This window comes from Oncorhynchus tshawytscha, linkage group LG09 (assembly GCF_018296145.1).
Source record: "Oncorhynchus tshawytscha isolate Ot180627B linkage group LG09, Otsh_v2.0, whole genome shotgun sequence".
Lineage (NCBI taxonomy): Eukaryota > Metazoa > Chordata > Actinopteri > Salmoniformes > Salmonidae > Oncorhynchus > Oncorhynchus tshawytscha.
The window spans coordinates 10830726-10853384 of record NC_056437.1 but is presented as its reverse complement, the minus strand read 5'-3'; the positions used below and the strand labels follow the sequence as shown (position 1 = coordinate 10853384).

General features: G+C 50.5%; 1 protein-coding gene across 4 annotated transcripts in view; it reads left to right on the top strand.

Moving 5' to 3' along the window:
• The window catches only part of dym (dymeclin), a 209457-nt gene that overhangs the window by 33877 nt on the left and 152921 nt on the right, over positions 1 to 22659 (top strand). For all 4 annotated transcript variants that reach the window (XM_042326506.1, XM_042326505.1, XM_042326504.1 and 1 more), the window contains exons 7-8: positions 13814 to 13939; positions 17196 to 17338. In XM_042326506.1, coding sequence (XP_042182440.1) covers positions 13814 to 13939; positions 17196 to 17338 — 269 coding nt within the window. The remainder of the gene's footprint in view (positions 1 to 13813; positions 13940 to 17195; positions 17339 to 22659) is intronic.

Genomic DNA, 22659 nt, shown 5'->3' with positions numbered 1-22659 from the left:
GATTCAATGCACAACATATTCATTTTCCATTCTAAATGAGAATCTGCTGCTGATGGAGCTCATGAGCTGGGCCTCTCTGAGCTGGGCCTCTCTGAGCTGGGCCTCTCTGAGCTGGGCCTCTCTGAGCTGGGCCTCTCTGAGCTGGGTGTTTGTGGGAATGATGCATGTCTATAGTGTATACTATGTAGGCATGTGATCTGAGCCATAAGGGAGACTAGATATCTACCTCCCCACTATCAGATTAGAGCCATAAGGGAGACTAGATATCTACCACTATCAGATTAGAGCCATAAGGGAGACTAGATATCTACCTCCCCACTATCAGATTAGAGCCATAAGGGAGACTAGATATCTACCTCCCCACTATCAGATTAGAGCCATAAGGGAGACTAGATATCTACCTCCCCACTATCAGATTAGAGCCATAAGGGAGACTAGATATCTACCACTATCAGATTAGAGCCATAAGGGAGACTAGATATCTACCTCCCCACTATCAGATTAGAGCTATAAGGGAGACTAGATATCTACCTCCCCACTATCAGATTAGAGCCATAAGGGAGAATAGATATCTACCACTATCAGATTAGAGCCATAAGGGAGAATAGATATCTACCTCTCCACTATCAGATTAGAGCTATAAGGGAGACTAGATATACAGTGGGGAGAACAAGTATTTGATACACTGCTGATTTTGCAGGTTTTCCTACTTACAAAGCATGTAGAGGTCTGTAATTTTATCATAGGTACACTTCAACTGTGAGAGACGGAATCTAAAACAAAAATCCACTAAATCACATTGTATGATTTTTAAGTAATTAATTTGCGTTTTATTGCATGACATAAGTATTTGATACATCAGAAAAGCAGAACTTAATATTTGGTACAGAAACCTTTGTTTGCAATTACAGAGATCATACGTTTCCTGTAGTTCTTGACCAGGTTTGCACACACTGCAGCAGGGATTTTGGCCCACTCCTCCATACAGACCTTCTCCAGATCCTTCAGGTTTCGGGGCTGTCGCTGGGCAATATGGATTTTCAGCTCCCTCAAAAGATTTTCTATTGGGTTCAGGTCTGGAGACTGGCTAGGCCACTCCAGAACCTTGAGATGCTTCTTACAGAGCCACTCCTTAGTTGCCCTGGCTGTGTGTTTCAGGTCGTTGTCATGCTGGAAGACCCAGCCACGACCCATCTTCAATGCCCTTACTGAGGGAAGGAGGTTGTTGGCCAAGATCTCTCGTTACATGGTCCCATCCATCCTCCCCTCAATACGTTGCAGTCGTCCTGTCACCTTTGCAGAAAATCTTCCCCAAAGAATGATGTTTCCACCTCCATGCTTCATGGTTAGGATGGTGTTCTTGGGGTTGTACTCATCCTTCTTCTTCCTCCAAACACGGCGAGTGGAGTTTAGACCAAAAAGCTCTATTTTGGTCTCATCAGACCACATGACCTTCTCCCATTCCTCCTCTGGATCATCCAGATGGTCATTGGCAAACTTCAGACGGGCCTAGACATGCGCTGGCTTGAGAAGGGGGACCTTGTGTGCGCTGCAGGATTTTAATCCATGACGGCGTAGTGTGTTACTAATGGTTTTCTTTGAGACTGTGGTCTAAGCTCTCTTCAGGTCATTGACCAGGTCCTGCCGTGTAGTTCTGGGCTGATCCCTCACCTTCCTCATGATCATTGATGCCCCACGAGGTGAGATCTTGCATGGAGCCCCAGACCGATGGTGATTGACCGTCATATTGAACTTCTTCCATTTTCTAATAATTGCGCCAACAGTTGTTGCCTTCTCACCAAGCTGCTTGCCCATTGTCCTGTAGCCCATCCCAGCCTTGTGCAGGTCTACAATTTTATCCTTGATGTCGTTACACAGCTCTCTGGTCTTGGCCATTGTGGAGAGGTTGGAGTCTGTTTGAGCGCGTGGACAGGTGTCTTTTATACAGGTAACGAATTCAAACAGATGCAGTTAATACAAGTAATGAGCGGAGAACAGGAGGGGTTCTTAAAGAAAAACTAAAAGGTCTGTGAGAGCTGAAATACTTACTGGTTGGTAGGTGATCAAATTCTTATGTCATGCAATAAAATGCAAATTAATTACTTAAATCATACAATGTGATTTTCTGGATTTTTGTTTTAGATTCCGTCTCTCACAGTTGAAGTGTACCTATGATAAAAATTACAGACCTCTACATGCTTTGTAAGTCCAAAAACCTGCAAAATCGTCAGTGTATCAAATACTTGTTCTCCCCACTGTATACCTCGTCCCTAACAGATAAGAGCTATAAGGGAGACTAGATATCTACCTCCCCACTATCAGATTAGATCTATAAGGGAGACTAGATATCTACCTCCCCACTATCAGATTAGATCTATAAGGGAGACTAGATATCTACCTCCCCACTATCAGATTAGATCTATAAGGGAGACTAGATATCTACCTCCCCACTATCAGATTAGATCTATAAGGGAGACTAGATATCTACCTCCCCACTATCAGATTAGATCTATAAGGGAGACTAGAGATCTACCTCCCCTATACCACTATCAGATTAGATCTATAAGGGAGACTAGATATCTACCTCCCCACTATCAGATTAGATCTATAAGGGAGACTAGATATCTACCACCCCTATACCACTATCAGATTAGAGCTGTAAAGGAGACTAGATATCTACCTCCCCACTAACAGATTAGATCTATAAGGGAGACTAGATATCTACCTCCCCACTAACAGATTAGATCTATAAAGGAGACTAGATATCTACCTCCCCACTATCAGATTAGATCTATAAGGGAGACTAGATATCTACCTCCCCACTAACAGATTAGATCTATAAGGGAGACTAGATATCTACCTCCCCACTATCAGATTAGATCTATAAGGGAGACTAGATATCTACCTCCCCACTATCATATTAGATCTATAAGGGAGACTAGATATCTACCTCCCCACTATCATATTAGAGCCATAAGGTAGACTAGATATCTACCACCCCTAAACCACTATCAGATTAGAGCCATAAAGGAGACTAGATATCTCCCTTCCCACTCAGATTAGAGCCATAAGGGAGACTAGATATCTACCTCCCCCTACCACTCTCATATTGTGGGGGGCAGTTGTCAATAGACGGTTGGTTGTTTAGTAATAAAAGTGCCGTGCAGTCGTTAAACTACAACAGTGACTGGGTGCAGTAGCTTGGACCGTCACCCACCGAATAGGAAGGTGAACCGGTAACGGGCCCGGCTGTGTTTTACAGACCGTTTAATCGCTGGATGCCAGTCATTCAGTCTCATGCCAAGAGGAAGACTAGGACTCTCTTCCCTTCCTCCCTCAGTGTATGTATCAATACCAGGCAGTGGTGTAACAGAACCAGGGGGAAATAGAATCCTGTGTGTCTCTGAATGGGTAAAGCATCCCTGCCTTGTGACATCACAGGCTGTGCTACGGAACTAGAAGAGCGGGGGGACAGGAAGCAGAGGAAAAATGAAGGGAGGGAGAGAGGGGGAGAGAGGGAAAGAGTGGGAGAGAGGGAAAGAGTGGGAGAGAGGGAAAGAGTGGGAGAGAGGGAAAGAGTGGGAGAGTGGGAGAGAGGGAAAGAGTGGGAGAGAGGAAAGAGTGGGAGAGAGGAAAGAGTGGGAGAGAGGGAAAGAGTGGGAGAGAGGGAAAGAGTGGGAGAGAGGGAAAGAGTGGGAGAGAGGGAAAGAGTGGGAGAGAGGGAAAGAGGGGAGAGAGGGAAAGAGAGGGAAAGAGTGGGAGAGAGGGAAAGAGTGGGAGGGAGGGAAAGAGTGGGAGGGAGGGAAAGAGTGGGAGGGAGGGAAAGAGTGGGAGGGAGGGAGAAGGAGGGAGGGAGAAAGGAGGGAGGGAGGGAGGGAGGGAGGGAGGGAGGGAGAGAAGGGAGGGAGAGAGAGAGGGGAGGGAGGGAAAAGAGTGGGAGGGAGGGAGAGGGAGAGAGAGGGAGAGGGGGAGAGAGGGGGAGAGAGGGAGAGGGGAGGGAGAGAGGAGGGAGAGAGGGAGAGGGAGGGAGGGAGAGGGAGAGAGGGGGAGAGAGGGAGAGGGGGAGGGAGAGAGGGAGAGGGGAAGGAGAGGGAGAGAGAGGGAGGGAGAGAGGGGGGGGGGGGAGGGGGAGAGGGGAGAGAGAGAGGAGGAGGGGAAGAGAGGGAGAGAGGAGGGAGAGAGGGGGAGGAGAGGGGGAGGGGAGGGGAGGGGAGAGAGGAGGGGGAGGGGGAGAGGGAGGGGAGAGAGAGGAGGGGGAGAGAGAGGGGAGAGGGAGGGAGAGAAGGTGGGAGGGAGAGAAGGAGAGGGAGGGAGAGGGGAGAGAAGGAGGGAGAGAAGGAGGGAGAGAAGGAGGGAGAGAGAGGGGAGAGAGGGAGAGGGGAGGGAGGGAGAGAGAGAGGGAGGGAGGGAGGGAGAGAAGGGAGAGAAGGGAGGAGAGAAGGGAGGGAGAGAAGGAGGGAGGGAGAGAAGGAGGGAGAGAAGGAGGGAGAGAGGGAGGGAGAGAAGGAGAGGGAGAGGGGAGGGAGGAGAGAAGGAGAGGGGAGGGAGGGAGAGAAAGAGAGGGAGAGAAAGAGGGAGGGAGGGAGAAGGGGAGGGAGAGAAAGAGGGAGGGAGGGAGAGAGGGGAGGGAGGGAGAGAGAAAAAAGAGGGAGGGTGGGAGGAAAGAGAGGGAGGGAGGGTGGGAGAGAAAGAGAGTGGGAGGGTGGGAAAGAGAGAAAGGGAGAGAGAAAGAGTGGGTGGGAGAGGAGGGAGGGAGGGTGGGAGAGAAAGAGAGGGAGGGAGGGAGGGAGGGTGGGAAAGGGAGGGAGGAGAGGAGAGGGAGAGAAAGAGAAAGAGAGGGAGAGGGGAGAGAGGGGAGGGAGGGAAAGAGAGGGGAGGGAGGGAGGGAGGGAAGAGAGAAAAGAGGGGAGGGTGGGTGGGAAAGAGGGGGGGAGGGAGGAGAGAAAGAGAGTGGGAGGGAGGGTGGAGAGAAAGAGAGGGAGGGAGGGAGGGAAAAGAGAGTGGAGAGGAGAGGGAGGGAGGGAAAGAGAGTGGGAGGGAGGGTGGGAGAGAAAGAGTGGGAGGGAGGGAGGAGAGAAAGAGAGGGGGAGGGAGGGAGGGGAAAAGAGGGGAGAGAGGGGAGAGAAAGAGAAAGAGAGGGAGAGGGGGGAGGGAGAGAGAGAGAGAGGGGGAGGGAGAGGGAGGGAGAGAGAGGAGGGAGGGAGAGAGGGAGAGGGAGGGGGAGAGGGAGGGAGGGAGAGAGGGAGGGAGGGAGAAAGAGGGACGGAGAGAAAGAGAGGGAGGGAGAGAAAGAGGGAGGGAGGGAGGAGAAAGAGTGGGAGGGTGGGTGGGGGAGGGGAGGGAGGGAGGGAGAAAGAGAGGGAGGGAGGGAGAGAAAGAGGGGAGGGAGGGTGGGAGAGAAAGAGAGGGGGAGAGAAAGAGAGTGGGAGAGAAAGAGTGGGAGGGAGAAAGAGAGAGGGAGGGAGGGAGGGTGGGAGAGAAAGAGGGGGAGGGAGGGAGGGAGAGAAAGAGAGGGGAGGGAGGGAGGGTGGGAGAGAAAGAGAGGGAAGGGAGGGAAAGAAAGAGGGGAGAGAAAGAGGGAGGGAGGGAAAGAGAGGGAGGGAGGGAGAAAGAGGGAGGGAGGGAGGGAGGGAGAGGGGAGGGAGGGAGAGAAAGAGGGGAGGGAGGGAGAGAAAGAGAGGGAGGGAGGGAGAGAAAGAGAGGGAGGGAGGGAGAGAAAGAGAGAGGGAGGAGGGGGAGGGAGAGAAAGAGGGGAGGGAGGGAAGAGAGTGGGAGGGAGGGATAAAGAGAGAGGGAGGGAGGGAGGGAGGGAGAAAGAGAGGAGGGAGGGAGGGAGGTGGGAGGAGGGAGGGAGAGAAAGGGAGGGAAAAGGGGGAGGGAGGGAGAAAGAGGGGAGGGAGGGAGGGAAAAGAGAGGGAGGGAGAGGGGGAGGGAGGGAAAAAGAGGGGAGGGAGGGAGGGAAAAAGAGGGGAGGGAGGGAGAAAGAGAGGGAGAGAGGGGGAGAGAGGGGGAGAGAGAGGGAGAGAGGGGGGAGAGAGGGGGGAGAGAGGGGAGGGAGGGAGAGGAGGGGGGGGAGGGAGAGGGGAGGGAGGGAGAGAAAGAGGGGAGAGGGGGGAGAGAGGGAGGGAGAGGGAGAGGGAGGGAGAGAAAGAGAGGGAGGGAGAGGAGAGGGGGGAGAGAGGGAGGGAGGGAGAGGGGAGGGAGGGAGAGGGAGGGGGGAGAGAGGGAGGGAGAGGGAGGGGGAGGGAGAAAAGAGGGGAGGGAGAGGGAGAGGGGGAGGGAGGGAGAGGGAGAGGGGAGGGAGGGAGAGAGAGGGGGAGAGAGAGGGAGGGGAGGGAGGGAGAGAAAGAGAGGGAGGGAGAGGGAGAGGGGGAGAGAGGGAGGGGAGGGAGAGGGGAGGGAGAGAAAGAGAGGGGAGGGAGGGAGGGGGAGAGGGAGGGAGAGGGAGGGAGAGGGAGGGGGGGAGGGAGAGGGAGGGGGAGAGAGAGGAAGAGGGAGGGGAGGGAGAGAAAGAGAGGGAGGGGAGGGAGGGGGGGAGAGAAGAGGGGAGGGAGGGAGGGAGGGGGGGAGGGAGAGGGAAGAGGAGAGGGAGGGAGAGGAGAGAGAGAGGGAGGGAGAGAGGGGAGAGGGAGGGAGAGAGGGAGAGGGGGAGGGAGGGAGAGAAGGAGAGGGGGAGGGAGGGAGGGAGAGGGGGAGGGAGGGAGAGAAGGAGAGGGGGAGGGAGGGAGAGAAAGAGAGGGAGAGAAAGAGGGAGGGAGGGAGAAAGGGAGGGAGAGAAAGAGGGAGAGAAAGAGAGGAGAAAGAGGGAGGGAGAAAGAGGGAGGGAGGGAGGGAAGAGAGAAAAAGGGTGGTGGAGGGTGGGTGGGAAAGAGAGTGGGAGGGAGGGTGGGAGAGAAAGAGAGTGGGAGGGAGGGTGGGAGAGAAAGAGAGTGGGAGGGAGGGTGGGAGAGAAAGAGAGTGGGAGGGAGGGTGGGAGAGAAAGAGAGTGGGAGGGAGGGAGGGAGGGTGGGAAAGAGAGTGGGAGAGAAAGAGGGGAGGGAGGGAAAGAGAGGGGAGGGAGGGAGGGTGGGAGAGAAAGAGAGGGAGGGAGGGTGGGAGAGAAAGAGAGTGGGAGGGAGGGTGGGAAAGAGGGGAGGGAGGGAAAGAAGAGTGGGAGGGAGGGAGGGAGAGAAAGAGAGGTGGGAGGGAGGGAGGGTGGGAAAGAGGGGAGGGAGGGAGAGAGAGGGAGGGGGGGAGGGAGAGAAGAGAGTGGGAGGGGAGGGAGGGAGAGAGTGGGAGGGAGGGAGAGAGAGAGGGGGAGGGAGGGAGAGAAAGAGAGTGGGAGGGAGGGAGAGAAAGAGTGGGAGGGAGGGATAGAGAGAGTGGGAGGGAGGGATAGAGAGAGTGGGAGGGAGGGATAGAGAGAGAGAGAGAGAGAGAGGGAGGGAGGGATAGAGAGAGAGTGGGAGGGAGGGATAGAGAGAGAGTGGGAGGGAGGGAGAGAAAGAGTGGGAGGGAGGGATAGAGAGAGAGAGGGAGGGAGGGATAGAGAGAGCCGGGGAAGAGGCGGGTGATGGCAGTCAAAGACTATAGGGCTCTCTCTCTGACGGCCAGTGTCGCTTTAGTCATGCAGTTATCTCCCAGTGTTGTACTTGGGCAGGAGCTCACCAGAACTGCGCACCGGCACCTCAAATAGAATTTTAACTTAAAAGTGTGGAGGAGTTTAAAATGAGTCCTGGTGTCTATTTCAGTGGAAATCAAGCACTGGTTATATCACACAGAGACATGGAGACGCTTCTCCATCTGTTAGTCAGTACGTGTGGTCTAGTTCATCAGCAGGTAACAGTACCACTACCTAGTTTCCTCAGAATGGAACCGGGTCAGTAAACACAATAGAATCCCTATAGAGGTTGTAGGATGGACTGGATCCTGTAGAGGTTGTAGGGTGGACTGGATCCTGTAGCGGTTGTAGGGTGGACTGGATCCTGTAGCGGTTGTAGGGTGGACTGGATCCTGTAGAGGTTGTAGGGTGGACTGGATCCTGTAGCGGTTGTAGGGTGGACTGGATCCTGTAGCGGTTGTAGGGTGGACTGGATCCTGTAGCGGTTGTAGTGGACTGGATCCTGGTGGACTGGATCCTGTAGCGGTTGTAGGGTGGACTGGATCCTGTAGCGGTTGTAGGGTGGACTGGATCCTGTAGCGGTTGTAGGGTGGACTGGATCCTGTAGCGGTTGTAGGGTGGACTGGATCCTGTAGCGGTTGTAGGGTGGACTGGATCCTGTAGCGGTTGTAGGGTGGACTGGATCCTGTAGCGGTTGTAGGGTGGACTGGATCCTGTAGCGGTTGTAGGGTGGACTGGATCCTGTAGCGGTTGTAGGGTGGACTGGATCCTGTAGAGGTTGTAGGGTGGACTGGATCCTGTAGAGGTTGTAGGGTGGACTGGATCCTGTAGCGGTTGTAGGGTGGACTGGATCCTGTAGCCCTGTAGAGGTTGTAGGGTGGACTGGATCCTGTAGCGGTTGTAGGGTGGACTGGATCCTGTAGCGGTTGTAGGGTGGACTGGATCCTGTAGCGGTTGTAGGGTGGACTGGATCCTGTAGCGGTTGTAGGGTGGACTGGATCCTGTAGAGGTTGTAGGATGGACTGGATCCTGTAGCGGTTGTAGGGTGGACTGGATCCTGTAGCGGTTGTAGGGTGGACTGGATCCTGTAGCGGTTGTAGGGTGGACTGGATCCTGTAGCGGTTGTAGGGTGGACTGGATCCTGTAGCGGTTGTAGGGTGGACTGGATCCTGTAGCGGTTGTAGGGTGGACTGGATCCTGTAGAGGTTGTAGGATGGACTGGATCCTGTAGCGGTTGTAGGGTGGACTGGATCCTGTAGCGGTTGTAGGGTGGACTGGATCCTGTGGTGGAAGGCTGGTGGTTACTCTGAGGCTGGAGGACCATATTTGTGTCACGACTATCTATTGCAGACGTAGAAACGTTAGCTGACAACGTCACAAACGATGCACACGCTTCAATGGGGCAGTAGACCGTGTGTTGTGGTTCTGGATGGCCAGATGGCTAGCTGCCATGTGGGGAATCATAGGGGCTCGTTTCAGCTTGTTTTGTCTTATTCAGACTGTCTTGTTTTGAGGTGTTTTGACTGATGTCATGTCTATGCTAATATGGCAAAAAATAAATTGCTAGCTAACCAACAGCTGTAACAATATATTTGAAACAACACGTGCTCATTGTGCAAATGTATTTCTGTTTTCAATAAACATTTGAGACAGAATTATAGTTTACATGTTGTCAACAAGCTACGCCAACCCCGACCAACCCCGACCAACCCCGACCAACCCCGTCCAACCCCGACCAACCCCGTCCAACCCCGTTTTGCCACATAGTGTAGTTGCTTTTGTTGACCTGTCTTTAACAACGACAAGATATGTCACACAGAGACAGAGATGCTCAATCTGTTAGTCACTACACGAAGGCCAGTTCAGGAGAGCAGCTTATAGGTTACACAAACCCTTCTGGGTTAGTTTAGGTTACCTCGTCCTCCTCACCACGACACACCACTTTCATTCAGAATGCCATGTTTCCTGTCAACTGAACAGGTTTTGTGCAACACAATCACCAAATAATGATACTATAACAGGTATTTCTCTCTCTCTCTCTCTCTCTCTGTCTCTCTCTCTCTCTGTCTCTCTCTCTCTCTCTCTCTCTCTCTCTCTGTCTCTCTCTCTGTCTCTCTGTCTCTCTCTCTCTCTGTCTCTCTCTCTGTCTCTCTGTCTCTCTCTCTCTCTCTCTCTCTCTCTGTCTCTCTCTCTGTCTCTCTCACTCTCTGTCTCTCTCTCACTCTCTGTCTCTCTCTCTCTCTGTCTCTCTCTCTGTCTCTCTCTCTCTGTCTCTCTCTCTCTGTCTCTCTCTCTCTGTCTCTCTCTCTCTGTCTCTCACTCTCTGTCTCTCTCTCTTTGTCTCTCTCTCTCTGTCTCTCTCTCTCTCTCTGTCTCTCTGTCTCTCTCTCTCTCTCTGTCTCTCTGTCTCTCTCTCTCTCTCTGTCTCTCTGTCTCTCTCTCTCTCTCTGTCTCTCTCTCTCTCTCTCTCTCTCTGTCTCTCGCTCTCTGTCTCTCGCTCTCTGTCTCTCGCTCTCTGTCTCTCGCTCTCTGTCTCTCGCTCTCTGTCTCTCGCTCTCTGTCTCTCGCTCTCTGTCTCTCGCTCTGTCTCTCTCTCTTTGTCTCTCTCTCTCTCTCTCTCTCTCTCTCTGTCTCTCTGTCTCTCTCTCTCTCTCTGTCTCTCTCTCTCTCTCTCTCTCTCTCTGTCTCTCACTCTCTGTCTCTCTCTCTGTCTCTCTCTCTGTCTCTCTCTCTCTCTCTCTCGCTCTCTGTCTCTCGCTCTCTGTCTCTCGCTCTCTGTCTCTCGCTCTCTGTCTCTCGCTCTCTGTCTCTCGCTCTCTGTCTCTCGCTCTCTGTCTCTCTCTCTCTGTCTCTCTCTCTCTCTCTCTCTCTCTCTGTCTCTCTCTGTCTCTCGCTCTCTGTCTCTCGCTCTCTGTCTCTCGCTCTCTGTCTCTCGCTCTCTGTCTCTCGCTCTCTGTCTCTCTGTCAATTCAATTCAAGGGGTTTTATTGGTATGGGAAACATGTGTTAACATTGCCAAAGCAAGTGAGGTAGATAATATACAAAAGTGAAATAAACAATAAAAATTAACAGTAAACATTACACATACAGAAGTTTCAAAACAATAAAGACATTACAAATGTCATATTACGTATATATACAGTGTTGCAACGATGTACAAATGGTTAAGGGTACAAAGGGAAAATAAATGAGCATAATTATGGGTTGTATTTACAATGGTGTTTGTTCTTCACTGGTTGCCCTTTTCTTGTGGCAACAGGCCACAAATCTTGCTGCTGTGATGGCACACTGGAATTTATCAAAATTGGATTTGTTTTCAAATTCTTTGTGGATCTGTGTAATCTGAGGGAAATATGTCTCTCTAATATGGTCATACATTGGGCAGGAGGTTAGGAAGTGCAGCTCAGTTTCCACCTCATTTTGTGGGCAGTGAGCACATAGCCTGTCTTCTCTTGAGAGCCAGGTCTGCCTACGGCGGCCTTTCTCAATAGCAAGGCTATTCTCACTGAGTCTGTACATAGTCAAAGCTTTCCTTAATTTTGGGTCAGTCACAGTGGTCAGGTATTCTACCACTGTGTTCTCTCTGTTTAGGGCCAAATAGCATTCTAGTTTGCTCTGTTTTTTTGTTCATTCTTTCCAATGTGTCAAGTAATTATCTTTTTGTTTTATCATGATTTGGTTGGGTCTGATTGTGCTGCTGTCCTGGGGCTCTGTGTTTGTGTGTTTGAACAGAGCTCCAGGACCAGCTTGCTTAGGGGACTCTTCTCCATGTTCATCTCTCTGTAGGTGATGGCTTTGTTATGGAAGGTTTGGGAATCGCTTCCTTTTAGGTGGTTGTAGAATTTAACGGCTCTTTTCTGGATTTTGATAATTAGTGGGTATCGGCCTAATTCTGCTCTGCATGCATTATTTGGTGTTCTACGTTGTACACTGAGGATATTTTTGCAGAATTCTGCATGCAGAGTCTCAATTTGGTGTTTCTCCCATTTTGTGAAATCTTAGTTGGTGAGCGAACCCCAGACCTCAAAACCATAAAGGGCAATGGGCTCTATGACTGATTCAAGTATTTTTAGCCAGATCCTAATTGGTATGTTGAATTTTATGTTCCTTTTGATAGCATAGAATGCCCTTCTTGCCTTGTCTCTCAGATCGTTCACAGCTTTGTGGAAGTTACCTGTGGCACTGATGTTTAGGCAAAGGTATGTATAGTTTTTTGTGTGCTCTGAGGCAACAGTGTCTAGATGGAATTTGTATTTGTGGTCCTGGTGACTGGACCTTTTTTGGAACACCATTATTTTGGTCTTACTGAGATTTACTGTCAGGGCCCAGGTCTGACAGAATCTGTGAAGAAGATCTAGATGCTGCTGTAGGCCCTCCTTGGTTGGTGACAGAAGCACCAGATCATCAGTAGACATTTGACTTCAGATTCTAGTAGGGTGAGGCCAGGTGCTGCAGACTTTTCTAGTGCCCGTGCCAATTCGTTGAGATATATATATATATATATATCTCAACGAATTGGCACGGGCACTAGAAAAGTCTGCAGCACCTGGCCTCATATATATATATATATATATATATAGGGTGGGAAGAGGGTGGGGCTTAAAGCTTGCATCCCTTTCTCACCCCACGACCCTGTGTGAAGAAATGTGTGTTTTTTGCCTATTTTAACCGCACACTTGTTGTTTGTGTACATGGATTTTATAATGTCGTATGTTTTACCCCCTACGCCGCTTTCCATCAGTTTGTATAGCAGACCCTCATGCCAAGTTGAGTCGAAGGCTTTTTTGAAATCAACAAAGCATGAGAAGACTTTGCCTTTGTTTTGGTTTGTTTGGTTGTCAATTAGGGTGTGTAGGGTGAATACATGGTCTGTTGTACGGTAATTTGGTAAAAAGCCAATTTGACATTTGCTCAGTACATTGTTTTCATTGAGGAAATGTGCGAGTCTGCTGTTAATGATAGTGCAGAGGATTTTCCCAAGGTTACTGTTGACGCATATTCCACGGTAGTTATTGGGGTCAAACTTGTCTCTACTTTTGTGGATTGGGGTGATCAGTCCTTGGTTCCAAATATTGGGGAAGATGCCAGAGCTAAGTATGATGTTAAAGAGTTTTAGTATAGCCAATTGGAATTTGTTGTCTGTATATTTGATCATTTCATTAAGGATACCATCAACTCCACAGGCCTTTTTGGGTTGTAGGGTTTTTATTTTGTCCTGTAACTCACTCAAGGTATTTGGAGAATCCATTGGGTTCTGGTAGTCTTTAATAGTTTTCTTTCCCTGTCTGTCTCTCTCTCTCGTCGCTGTCATTCTGTCTACCTGTCTCACTTTTTATTTAATTTTTATTTCACCTTTATTTAACCAGGTAGGCCAGTTGAGAACAAGTTCTCATTTGCAACTGCGACCTGGCCAAGATAAAGCAAAGCAGTGTGACACACAGAGTTACACATGGAATAAACAAACATACAATTAATAATACAGTAGATAAATCTGTATACAGCATGTACAAATGAGGTAGGATAAGAGAGGTAAGGCAATAAATAGGCCATGGTGGCGAATTAATTACAAAATAGCAAGTGCAGGTGCAGTGATCTGTGAGCTGCTCTGATAGCTGGTGCTTAAAGCTAGTGAGGGAGGTAAGAGGATGATGATTTTTGCAGTTGAACCTTTGACAAGGTGATTTTTGTAGTTCGTTCCAGTCATTGGCAGCAGAGAACTGGGAGGAGAGGCGGCCAAAGGAGGAATTGGTTTTGGGGGTGACCAGAGAGATATACCTGCTGGAGCGTGTGCTACAGGTGGGTGATGCTATGGTGACCAGTGAGCTGAGATAAGGCGGGGTTTTACCTAGCAGAGACTTGTAGATGACCTGGAGCCAGTGGGTTTGGCGACGAGTATGAAGCGAGGGCCAGCCAACGAGAGCGTACAGGTCGCAGTGGTGGGTAGTATATGGGGCTTTGGTGACAAAACGGATGGCACTGTGATAGACTGCATCCAATTTGTTGAGTAGAGTGTTGGAGGCTATTTTGTAAATGACATCGCCGAAGTCGAGGATCGGTAGGATGGTCCGTTTTACGAGGGTATGTTTGGCAGCATGAGTGAAGGAGGCTTTGTTGCGAAATAGGAAGCCGATTCTAGATTTAACTTTAGATTGGAGATGTTCTCTCTCTGCCTGTCTCTCTCTCACTCTGTCTATCTTTCTCTCTCTCTCACAGGGACATCACGTACAGTATCCTGTTTGAGGCTGTGACCACCATGTTGGTGTTACTGTCCTACCAGCTCTTCCACAAGGAGATACTGAGAGACGGACTCATTTACCAGTACCTGATGAAGGAACGATGGTGAGTAGAGTCATGGATCAACACACACACTCAGATCCTGTGAGACAGACTCATTTACCAGTACCTGATGAAGGAACGATGGTGAGTAGAGTCATGGATCAACACACACACTCAGATCCTGTGAGACAGACTCATTTCCCAGTACCTGATGAAGGAACGATGGTGAGTGGAGTCATGGATCAACACACACACTCAGATCCTGTGAGACAGACTCATTTCCCAGTACCTGATGAAGGAAAGATTGGAGTGTGGGGACGATTGGACTGTGTAAACATTTGAAAGAAATCAAATACAATTTGAACCCAGGTCTGCTACATACCTCAACACACATGGGGGTGTGGCTATAGTCTCAAAGACATCCCCATTTACTCTTACTTGACACAATGACCCAATCACATGATCTAAAAGTAACGGGAATATCCAGAATAACACAATCACGTGAACTAAGGAACTAAGTCTTCATGAGTCTTTGGAAATTTGTTTCAGATTCAAGGTTCCCTGAGTACCATTTTCTCAGCTCTCACTTTCTGTGAAAAGTGGCCCAGCTAAGATGTCTGTCTGTCTCGGGCACTAAGCAGAGAGCCAGTTATCTCCCTGGTGATTCCAAAGGGGTACGTCCCAAATGACACTACTTAGTGCACTGCTTTTGACCAGGGCCCATTGTGGAGTTCTGGTCAAAAGTAGTGCACTACATAGACAACAGGGTGCCATTTGGGTTGGTCTGGCCCAAACCCGTCTGGTAGTGTGTAACCAGGGGTCAAGAGGAGGCAGAACACATAGTGATTGTGTCTGTGGCGTAAGGATACGGGACAGGACGGGCAGGGGTAGTGCTCTGGTCAGTGTTGTGTCAAAGGTTCAAGGGTTTACAGAGTTCCTGCCTGGCCTGGCTGCCGCCATGCTGGAGTGTTGTTTTGTTGCAAGAGCACGGTGTTCGTACACACTCACAGAGAGACGTACACACTCCCAAAGCGTAGTACAAACACACACACACACACACGGTCCGACCCTGTCTGGGATCCAGTGGGAGACTGGCCAGGGCACACAGGAAGCATCGGACGAAAAACAACGCCCACAAAAACACACAAGCTGTTTCTCTAAGCTGTCCACCTCTCTCTCGCTCTCACCCACACCAGCCTCTCTCTCTCGCCCACACCAGCCTCTCGCCCACACCAGCCTCTCTCTCGCTCTCGCCCCACACCAGCCTCTCTCTCGCTCTCGCCCACGCCTCTCTCTCGCCCACACCAGCCTCTCTCTCGCTCTCACCCACACCAGCCTCTCTCTCGCTCTCGCCCACACCAGCCTCTCTCTCGCTCTCGCCCACACCAGCCTCTCTCTCGCTCTCGCCCACACCAGCCTCTCTCTCGCTCTCGCCCACACCAGCCTCTCTCTCGCTCTCGCCCACACCAGCCTCTCTCTCGCTCTCGCCCACACCAGCCTCTCTCTCGCTCTCGCCCACACCAGCCTCTCTCTCACACGCGCTCTCGCCCACACCAGCCTCTCTCTCTCACACGCACGCTCCCACACCAGCCTCTCTCACGCGCGCCCACACCAGCCTCTCTCTCACACGCGCCCACACCAGCCTCTCTCTCACGCGCGCCCACACCAGCCTCTCTCTCACACGCGCCCACACCAGCCTCTCTCTCACACCTCTCTCTCTCACGCAACACCAGCGTCTCTCTCTCGCCCACACCAGCCTCTCTCTCGCTCTCGCCCACCTCTCTCTCGCTCTCACGCAGCCTCTCTCTCGCTCTCACGCACCCGCGCCAGCCTCTCTCTCGCTCTCACGCACCCGCGCCAGCCCTCTCTCGCTCTCACGCACACGCGCCAGCCTCTCTCTCACGCTCTCACGCACACGCGCCAGCCTCTCTCTCGCTCTCACGCACACTCTCTCACGCGCCAGCACGCGCCAGCCTCTCTCTCACACGCGCCAGCCTCTCTCACACGCGCCAGCCTCTCTCACACGCGCCAGCCTCTCTCACTCTCTCTCACACGCCAGCCTCTCTCTCACACGCACCAGCCTCTCTCTCACACGCGCCAGCCTCTCTCTCACACGCGCCGCGCCAGCCTCTCTCTCTCACACGCGCCAGCCTCTCTCTCTCACACGCGCCAGCCTCTCTCTCTCACACCTCTCTCTCTCACACGCGCCAGCCTCTCTCTCACACGCGCCAGCCTCTCTCTCTCACACGCGCCTCTCTCTCTCACACGCGCCAGCCTCTCTCTCTCACACGCGCCAGCCTCTCTCTCACACGCGCCCAGCCTCTCTCTCTCTCTCTCTCACACGCGCCAGCCTCTCTCTCACACGCGCCAGCCTCTCTCTCTCACACGCGCCAGCCTCTCTCTCACACGCGCCAGCCTCTCTCTCTCACACGCGCCAGCCTCTCACGCACCCGCGCCTCTCTCTCGCTCTCAGCCCCGCGCCAGCCTCTCTCTCGCTCTCACGCACCCGCGCCAGCCTCTCGCTCGCTCTCACGCACCCGCACCAGCCTCTCTCTCGCTCTCACGCACCCGCACCAGCCTCTCTCTCACACGCACACACACACTAGCCTCTCTCTTACACACCAGGCTCTCTCTCTCTCTCTCTCACTCACTCACTCACTCACTCACTCACAATAGAGTTTGTGTTTCTCTCCTCACATTTTAAACACAACAAACCTGCTTTTCTTGGGCAGTTTTCCCGTATCTGTCCAAGCTATTTTCATGTTTTAACGTTGGTTTCCCATAAAAACATCCAAAAACAGTAAACACCTATTATTATTAACACAGAAAGGCCAGTCATCCTGTCTCCCGAGTCCTTTAACGTATTTCATTATGTCAACATCGGTCTTGAGATTATGAGACCAACTCTCCTCTGGTTCACTGACAGGAAATAAATGGAAAAGGTAAACAACCCCTGTTTCTTCAGATATGTGCTTTTAGGAAACTGTTACAACATACGATGACCTATGATAACAACCATTCATGGTTAAAGTCCTGCTCATCCTCATTCTGGTGCTGTGTCTGACTTGGTGTTACAGACTGTAGTCCTCTTGTCCCTGACCAGTCAGTTAGTGAAGACCCTGCTGGTTAACATCAGACCTGTTCTGTGTGGTGCTGTAGATCAGTTTCTGTCACTGACCTTCTCTGTCTCTGTTCTGCCAGTGTGTCCCTGACCAGTCGGTTAGTGAAGACCCTGCTAGTTAACATCAGACCTGTTCTGTGTGGTGCTGTAGATCAGTTTCTGTCACTGACCTCCTCTTCTCTGTCTCTGTTCTGCCAGTGTGTCCCTGACCAGTCGGTTAGTGAAGACCCTGCTGTATAACTTCATCAGACAGGAGAAGTGTCCTCCTCCCGCCACACACATCTTTGATCAGCAGTCGGACGGTGGAGGCCTGCTCTACGGCCTCGCCTCAGGGGTAGCAAGTAAGTACAAGAAGGTGAACACTGGGGTTTCGTACCGTTATCCTGTTGCTGTACAGGGTTATACAGTACAGTATATCAGCAGTGCACACAAGGGGGTGCTATTTCTTTCTAAACTTAAATATTTTTAAATAATATGCAAATTCCCATAGCGGACGCTAGCTTCTTAAATGATTAAACAGCAGGGATCTGGATCCAGGAAGTATTTGTTGTTGTAATTGTGGACGGTGTTGAAAATCATACCGTTGGTATTTCAAAATATACCGGTATACCACCCAAGTCTAGCACACACCCGCACAGGGATGCAGATACACACACCCGCACAGGGATGCAGATACACACACCCGCACAGGGATGCAGATACACACACCCGCACAGGGATGCAGATACACACACCCGCACAGGGATGCAGATACACACACCCGCACAGGGATGCAGATACACACACCCGCACAGGGATGCAGATACACACCCGCACAGGGATGCAGATACACACACCCGCACAGGGATGCAGATACACACACCCGCACAGGGATGCAGATACACACACCCGCACAGACGGGCCGACTCAGCCCGCACAGATACAGACGCACACGCACAGACACACGCACAGGATTATACAGTGGGGCAAAAAAGTATTTAGTCAACCACCAATTGTGCAAGTTCTCCCACTTAAAAAGATGAGAGGCCTGTAATTTTCATCATAGGTACACTTCAACTATGACAGACAAATTGAGAAGAAAAAAATCCAGAAAATCACATTGTAGGATTTTTAATGAATTTATTTGCAAATCATGGTGGAAAATAAGTATTTGGTCAATAACAAAAATGTATCTCAATACTTTGTTATATACCCTTTGTTGGCAATGACAGAGGTCAAATGTTTTCTGTAAGTCTTCACAAGGTTTTCACACACTGTTTCTGGTATTTTGGCCCATTCCTCCATGCAGATCTCCTCTAGAGCAGTGATGTTTTGGGGCTGTTGCTGGGCATCACAGACTTTCAACTCCCTCCAAAGATTTGCTATGGGGTTGAGATCTGGAGACTGGCTAGGCCACTCCAGGACCTTGAAATGCTTCTTACGATGCCACTCCTTCGTTGCCCGGGCGGTGTGTTTGGGATCATTGTCATGCTGAAAGACCCAGCCACGTTTCATCTTCAATGCCCTTGCTGATGGAAGGAGGTTTTCACTCAAAATCTCACGATACATCATCCCATTCTTTCTTTCCTTTACACGGATCAGTCGTCCTGGTCCCTTTGCAGAAAAACAGCCCCAAAGCATGATGTTTCCACCCCCATGCTTCACAGTAGGTATGGTGTTCTTTGGATGCAACTCAGCATTCTTTGTCCTCCAAACACGACGAGTTGAGTTTTTACCAAAAGGTTATATTTTTGGTTTCATCTGACCATATGACATTCTCCCAGTCTTCTGGATCATCCAAATGCGCTCTAGCAAACTTCAGACAGGCCTGGACATGTACTGGCTTAAGCAGGGAGACACGTCTGGCACTGCAGGATTTGAGTCCCTGGCGGCGTAGTGTGGCTTTGTGACTTTGGTCCCAGCTCTCTGCAGGTCATTCACTAGGTATTTTTTTCCTCATTTTGTCTGTCATAGTTGAAGTGTAGCTATGATGAATATTACAGGCCTCTGATCTTTTTAAGTGGGAGAACTTGCACAATTGGTGGCTGACTAGAATACTTTTTTGCCCCACTGTATATGTAGTGAGGTTCTGTTATTCAGAGGACACCTATGACTGTAGCTGTACAGGGTTGATCAGTAAGGGGAGACATCACCTCCCTGACTGGATACTCTGCCTCGTCTCAACATACTCTCTCTCGGTAAATCACAAGATTGGTTTTTATCACATCATTTGAACGTCCAAATGTAATTGTACTGATGTAAGCCCAGACTCTCTCAGACATTAGTAGTGGAGGCAGAGGACAGCGCCAGAGAGACTTTACTTTCTCTCTCTCCGTCTGGCTCTCTCTCCGTCTGGCTCTCTCTCCGTCTGGCTCTCTCTCCGTCTGGCTCTCTCTCCGTCTGGCTCTCTCTCCGTCTGGCTCTCTCTCCGTCTGGCTCTCTCTCCGTCTGGCTCTCTCTCCGTCTGGCTCTCTCTCCGTCTGGCTCTCTCTCCGTCTGGCTCTCTCTCCGTCTGGCTCTCTCTCCGTCTGGCTCTCTCTCCGTCTGGCTCTCTCTCCGTCTGGCTCTCTCTCCGTCTGGCTCTCTCTCCGTCTGGCTCTCTCTCCGTCTGGCTCTCTCTGGCTCTCTCTCAATTCAAGGGCTTTATTGGCATGGGAAACATGTGTTAACATTGCCAAAGCAAGTGAGGTAGATAATATATAAAGTGAAATAAACAATAAAAATTAACAGTAGACATCACACATACAGAAGTTTCAAAACAATAAAGACATTACAATTGTCATATTATATATATATATACAGTGTTTTAACACAGTACAAATGGTAAAGGACACAAGATAAAATAAATAAGCATAGATATGGGTTGTATTTATAATGGTGCGTGTTCTTCACTGGTTGCCCTTTTCTCGTGGCAACAGGTCGCAGCAATCTTGCTGCTTTGATGGCACACTGTGGAATTTCACCCAGTAGATATGGGAGTTTTTCAAAATTGGATTTTTTTTTTTTTATATTTTATATTTTACCTTTATTTAACCAGGCAAGTCAGTTAAGAACACATTCTTATTTTCAATGACGGCCTGGGAACAGTGGGTTAACTGCCTGTTCAGGGGCAGAACGACAGATTTGTACCTTGTCAGCTCGGGGTTTGAACTCGCAACCTTCCAGTTACTAGTCCAACGCTCTAACCACTAGGCTACCCTGCCGCCCCGTTTGTTTTCGAATTCTTTGTGGATCTGTGTAATCTGAGGGAAATATGTCTCTCTAATATGGTCATACATTGGGCAGGAGGTTAGGAAGTGCAGCTCAGTTTCCACCTCATTTTGTGGGCAGTGAGCACATAGCCTGTCATCTCTTGAGAGCCATGTCTGCCTACGGCGGCCTTTCTCAATAGCAAGGCTATGCTCGCTGAGTCTGTACATAGTCAAAGCTTTCCTTAATTTTGGGTCAGTCACAGTGGTCAGGTATTCTGCCGCTGTGTACTCTCTGTGTAGGGCCAAATAGCATTCTAGTTTGCTGTTTTTTTGTTCATTCTTTCCAATGTGTCAAGTAATTATCTTTTTGTTTTCTCATGATTTGGTTGGGTCTAATTGTGCTGCTGTCCTGGGACTCTGTAGGGTGTGTTTGTGAACAGAGCCCCAGGACCAGCTTGCTTCGGGGACTCTTCTCCAGGTTCATCTCTCTGTAGGTGATGGCTTTGTTGTGGAAGGTTTGGGAATCGCTTCCTTTTAGGTGGTTATAGAATTTAACAGCTCTTTTCTGGATTTTGATAATTAGTGGGTATCGGCCTAATTCTGCTCTGTGTGCATTATTTGGTGTTCTACGTTGTACACGGAGGATATTTTTGCAGAATTCTGCGTGCAGAGTCTCAATTTGGTGTTTGTCCCATTTTGTGAAGTCTTGGTTGGTGAGAGGACCCCAGACCTCACAACCATAAAGGGCAATGGGCTCTATGACTGATTCAAGTATTTTTAGCCAGATCCTAATTGGTATGTTGAAATTTATGTTCCTTTTGATGGCATAGAATGCCCTTCTTGCCTTGTCTCTCAGATCGTTCACAGCTTTGTGGAAGTTACCTGTGGCGCTGATGTTTAGGCCAAGGTATGTATAGTTTTTGTGTGCTCTAGGGCAACAGTGTCTAGATGGAATTTGTATTTGTGGTCCTGGTGACTGGACCTTTTTGGAACACCATTATTTTGGTCTTACTGAGATTTACTGTCAGGGCCCAGGTCTGACAGAATCTGTGCATAAGATCTAGGTGCTGCTGTAGGCCCTCGTTGGTTGGTGACAGAAGTACCAGATCATCAGCAAACTGCAGACATTTGACTTCGGATTCTAGTAGGGTGAGGCCGGGTGCTGCAGACTTTTCTAGTGCCCGCGCCAGTTGGTTGATATATATATGTTGAAGAGGGTGGGGCTTAAGCTGCATCCCTGTCTAACCCCACGACCCTGTGTGAAGACATTTGTGTGTTTTTGCCAATTTTAACCGCACACTTGTTGTTTGTGTACATGGATTTTATGATGTCGTATGTTTTACCCCCAACACCACTTTCCATCAGTTTGTATAGCAGACCCTCATGCCAAATTGAGTCGGAGGCTTTTTTGAAATCAACAAAGCATGAGAAGACTTTGCCTTTGTTTTGGTTTGTTTGGTTGTCAATTAGGTGTGCAGGGTGAATACATGGTCTGTTGTACGGTAATTTGGTAAAAAGCCAATTTGACATTTGCTCAGTACATTGTTTTCATTGAGGAAGTGTACGAGTCTGCTGTTAATGATAATGCAGAGGATTTTCCCAAGATTACTGTCTCTCTCCGTCTGGCTCTCTCTCCGTCTGGCTCGGTGTCTCTCTCTCTGTCGGTCTCTCTCTCTCTGTCGGTCTCTCTCTCTCTGTCGGTCTCTCTCTCTCTGTCGGTCTCTCTCTCTCTGTGTCGGTCTCTCTCGCTGTCGGGCTGTCGGTCTCTCTCTCTCGCTGTCGTCGCTGTCGGTCTCTCTCTCTCGCTGTCGGCTGTCGGTCTCTCTCTCTCGCTGTCGGGCTCTCTCTCGCTGTCGTCGCTGTCGGTCTCTCTCTCTCGCTGTCGGCTGTCGGTCTCTCTCTCTCTCGCTGTCGTCGCTGTCGGTCTCTCTCTCTCGCTGTCGTCGCTGTCGGTCTCTCTCTCTCGCTGTCGTCGCTGTCGGTCTCTCTCGCTGTCGTCGCTGTCGGTCTCTCTCGCTGTCGGGCTGTCGGTCTCTCTCTCGCTGTCGGCTGTCGGTCTCTCTCTCTCGCTGTCGGGCTCGCTGTCGGTCTCTCGCTGTCGTCGCTGTCGGTCTCTCGCTGTCGGTCTCTCGCTGTCGGTCTCTCTCTCGCTGTCGGTCTCTCTCTCGCTGTCGGTCTCTCTCTCGCTGTCGGTCTCTCTCTCGCTGTCGGTCTCTCTCTCGCTGTCGGTCTCTCTCTCGCTGTCGGTCTCTCTCTCGCTGTCGGTCTCTCGCTCGCTGTCGGTCTCTCTCTCGCTCGCTGTCGGTCTCTCTCTCTCTCGCTGTCGGTCTCTCTCTCTCTCTCTCTCGCTGTCGGTCTCTCTCTCTCTCGCTGTCGGTCTCTCTCTCTCTCGCTGTCGGTCTCTCTCTCTCTCGCTGTCGGTCTCTCTCTCTCTCGCTGTCGGTCTCTCTCTCTCTCGCTGTCGGTCTCTCTCTCTCTCGCTCTCTCTCTCT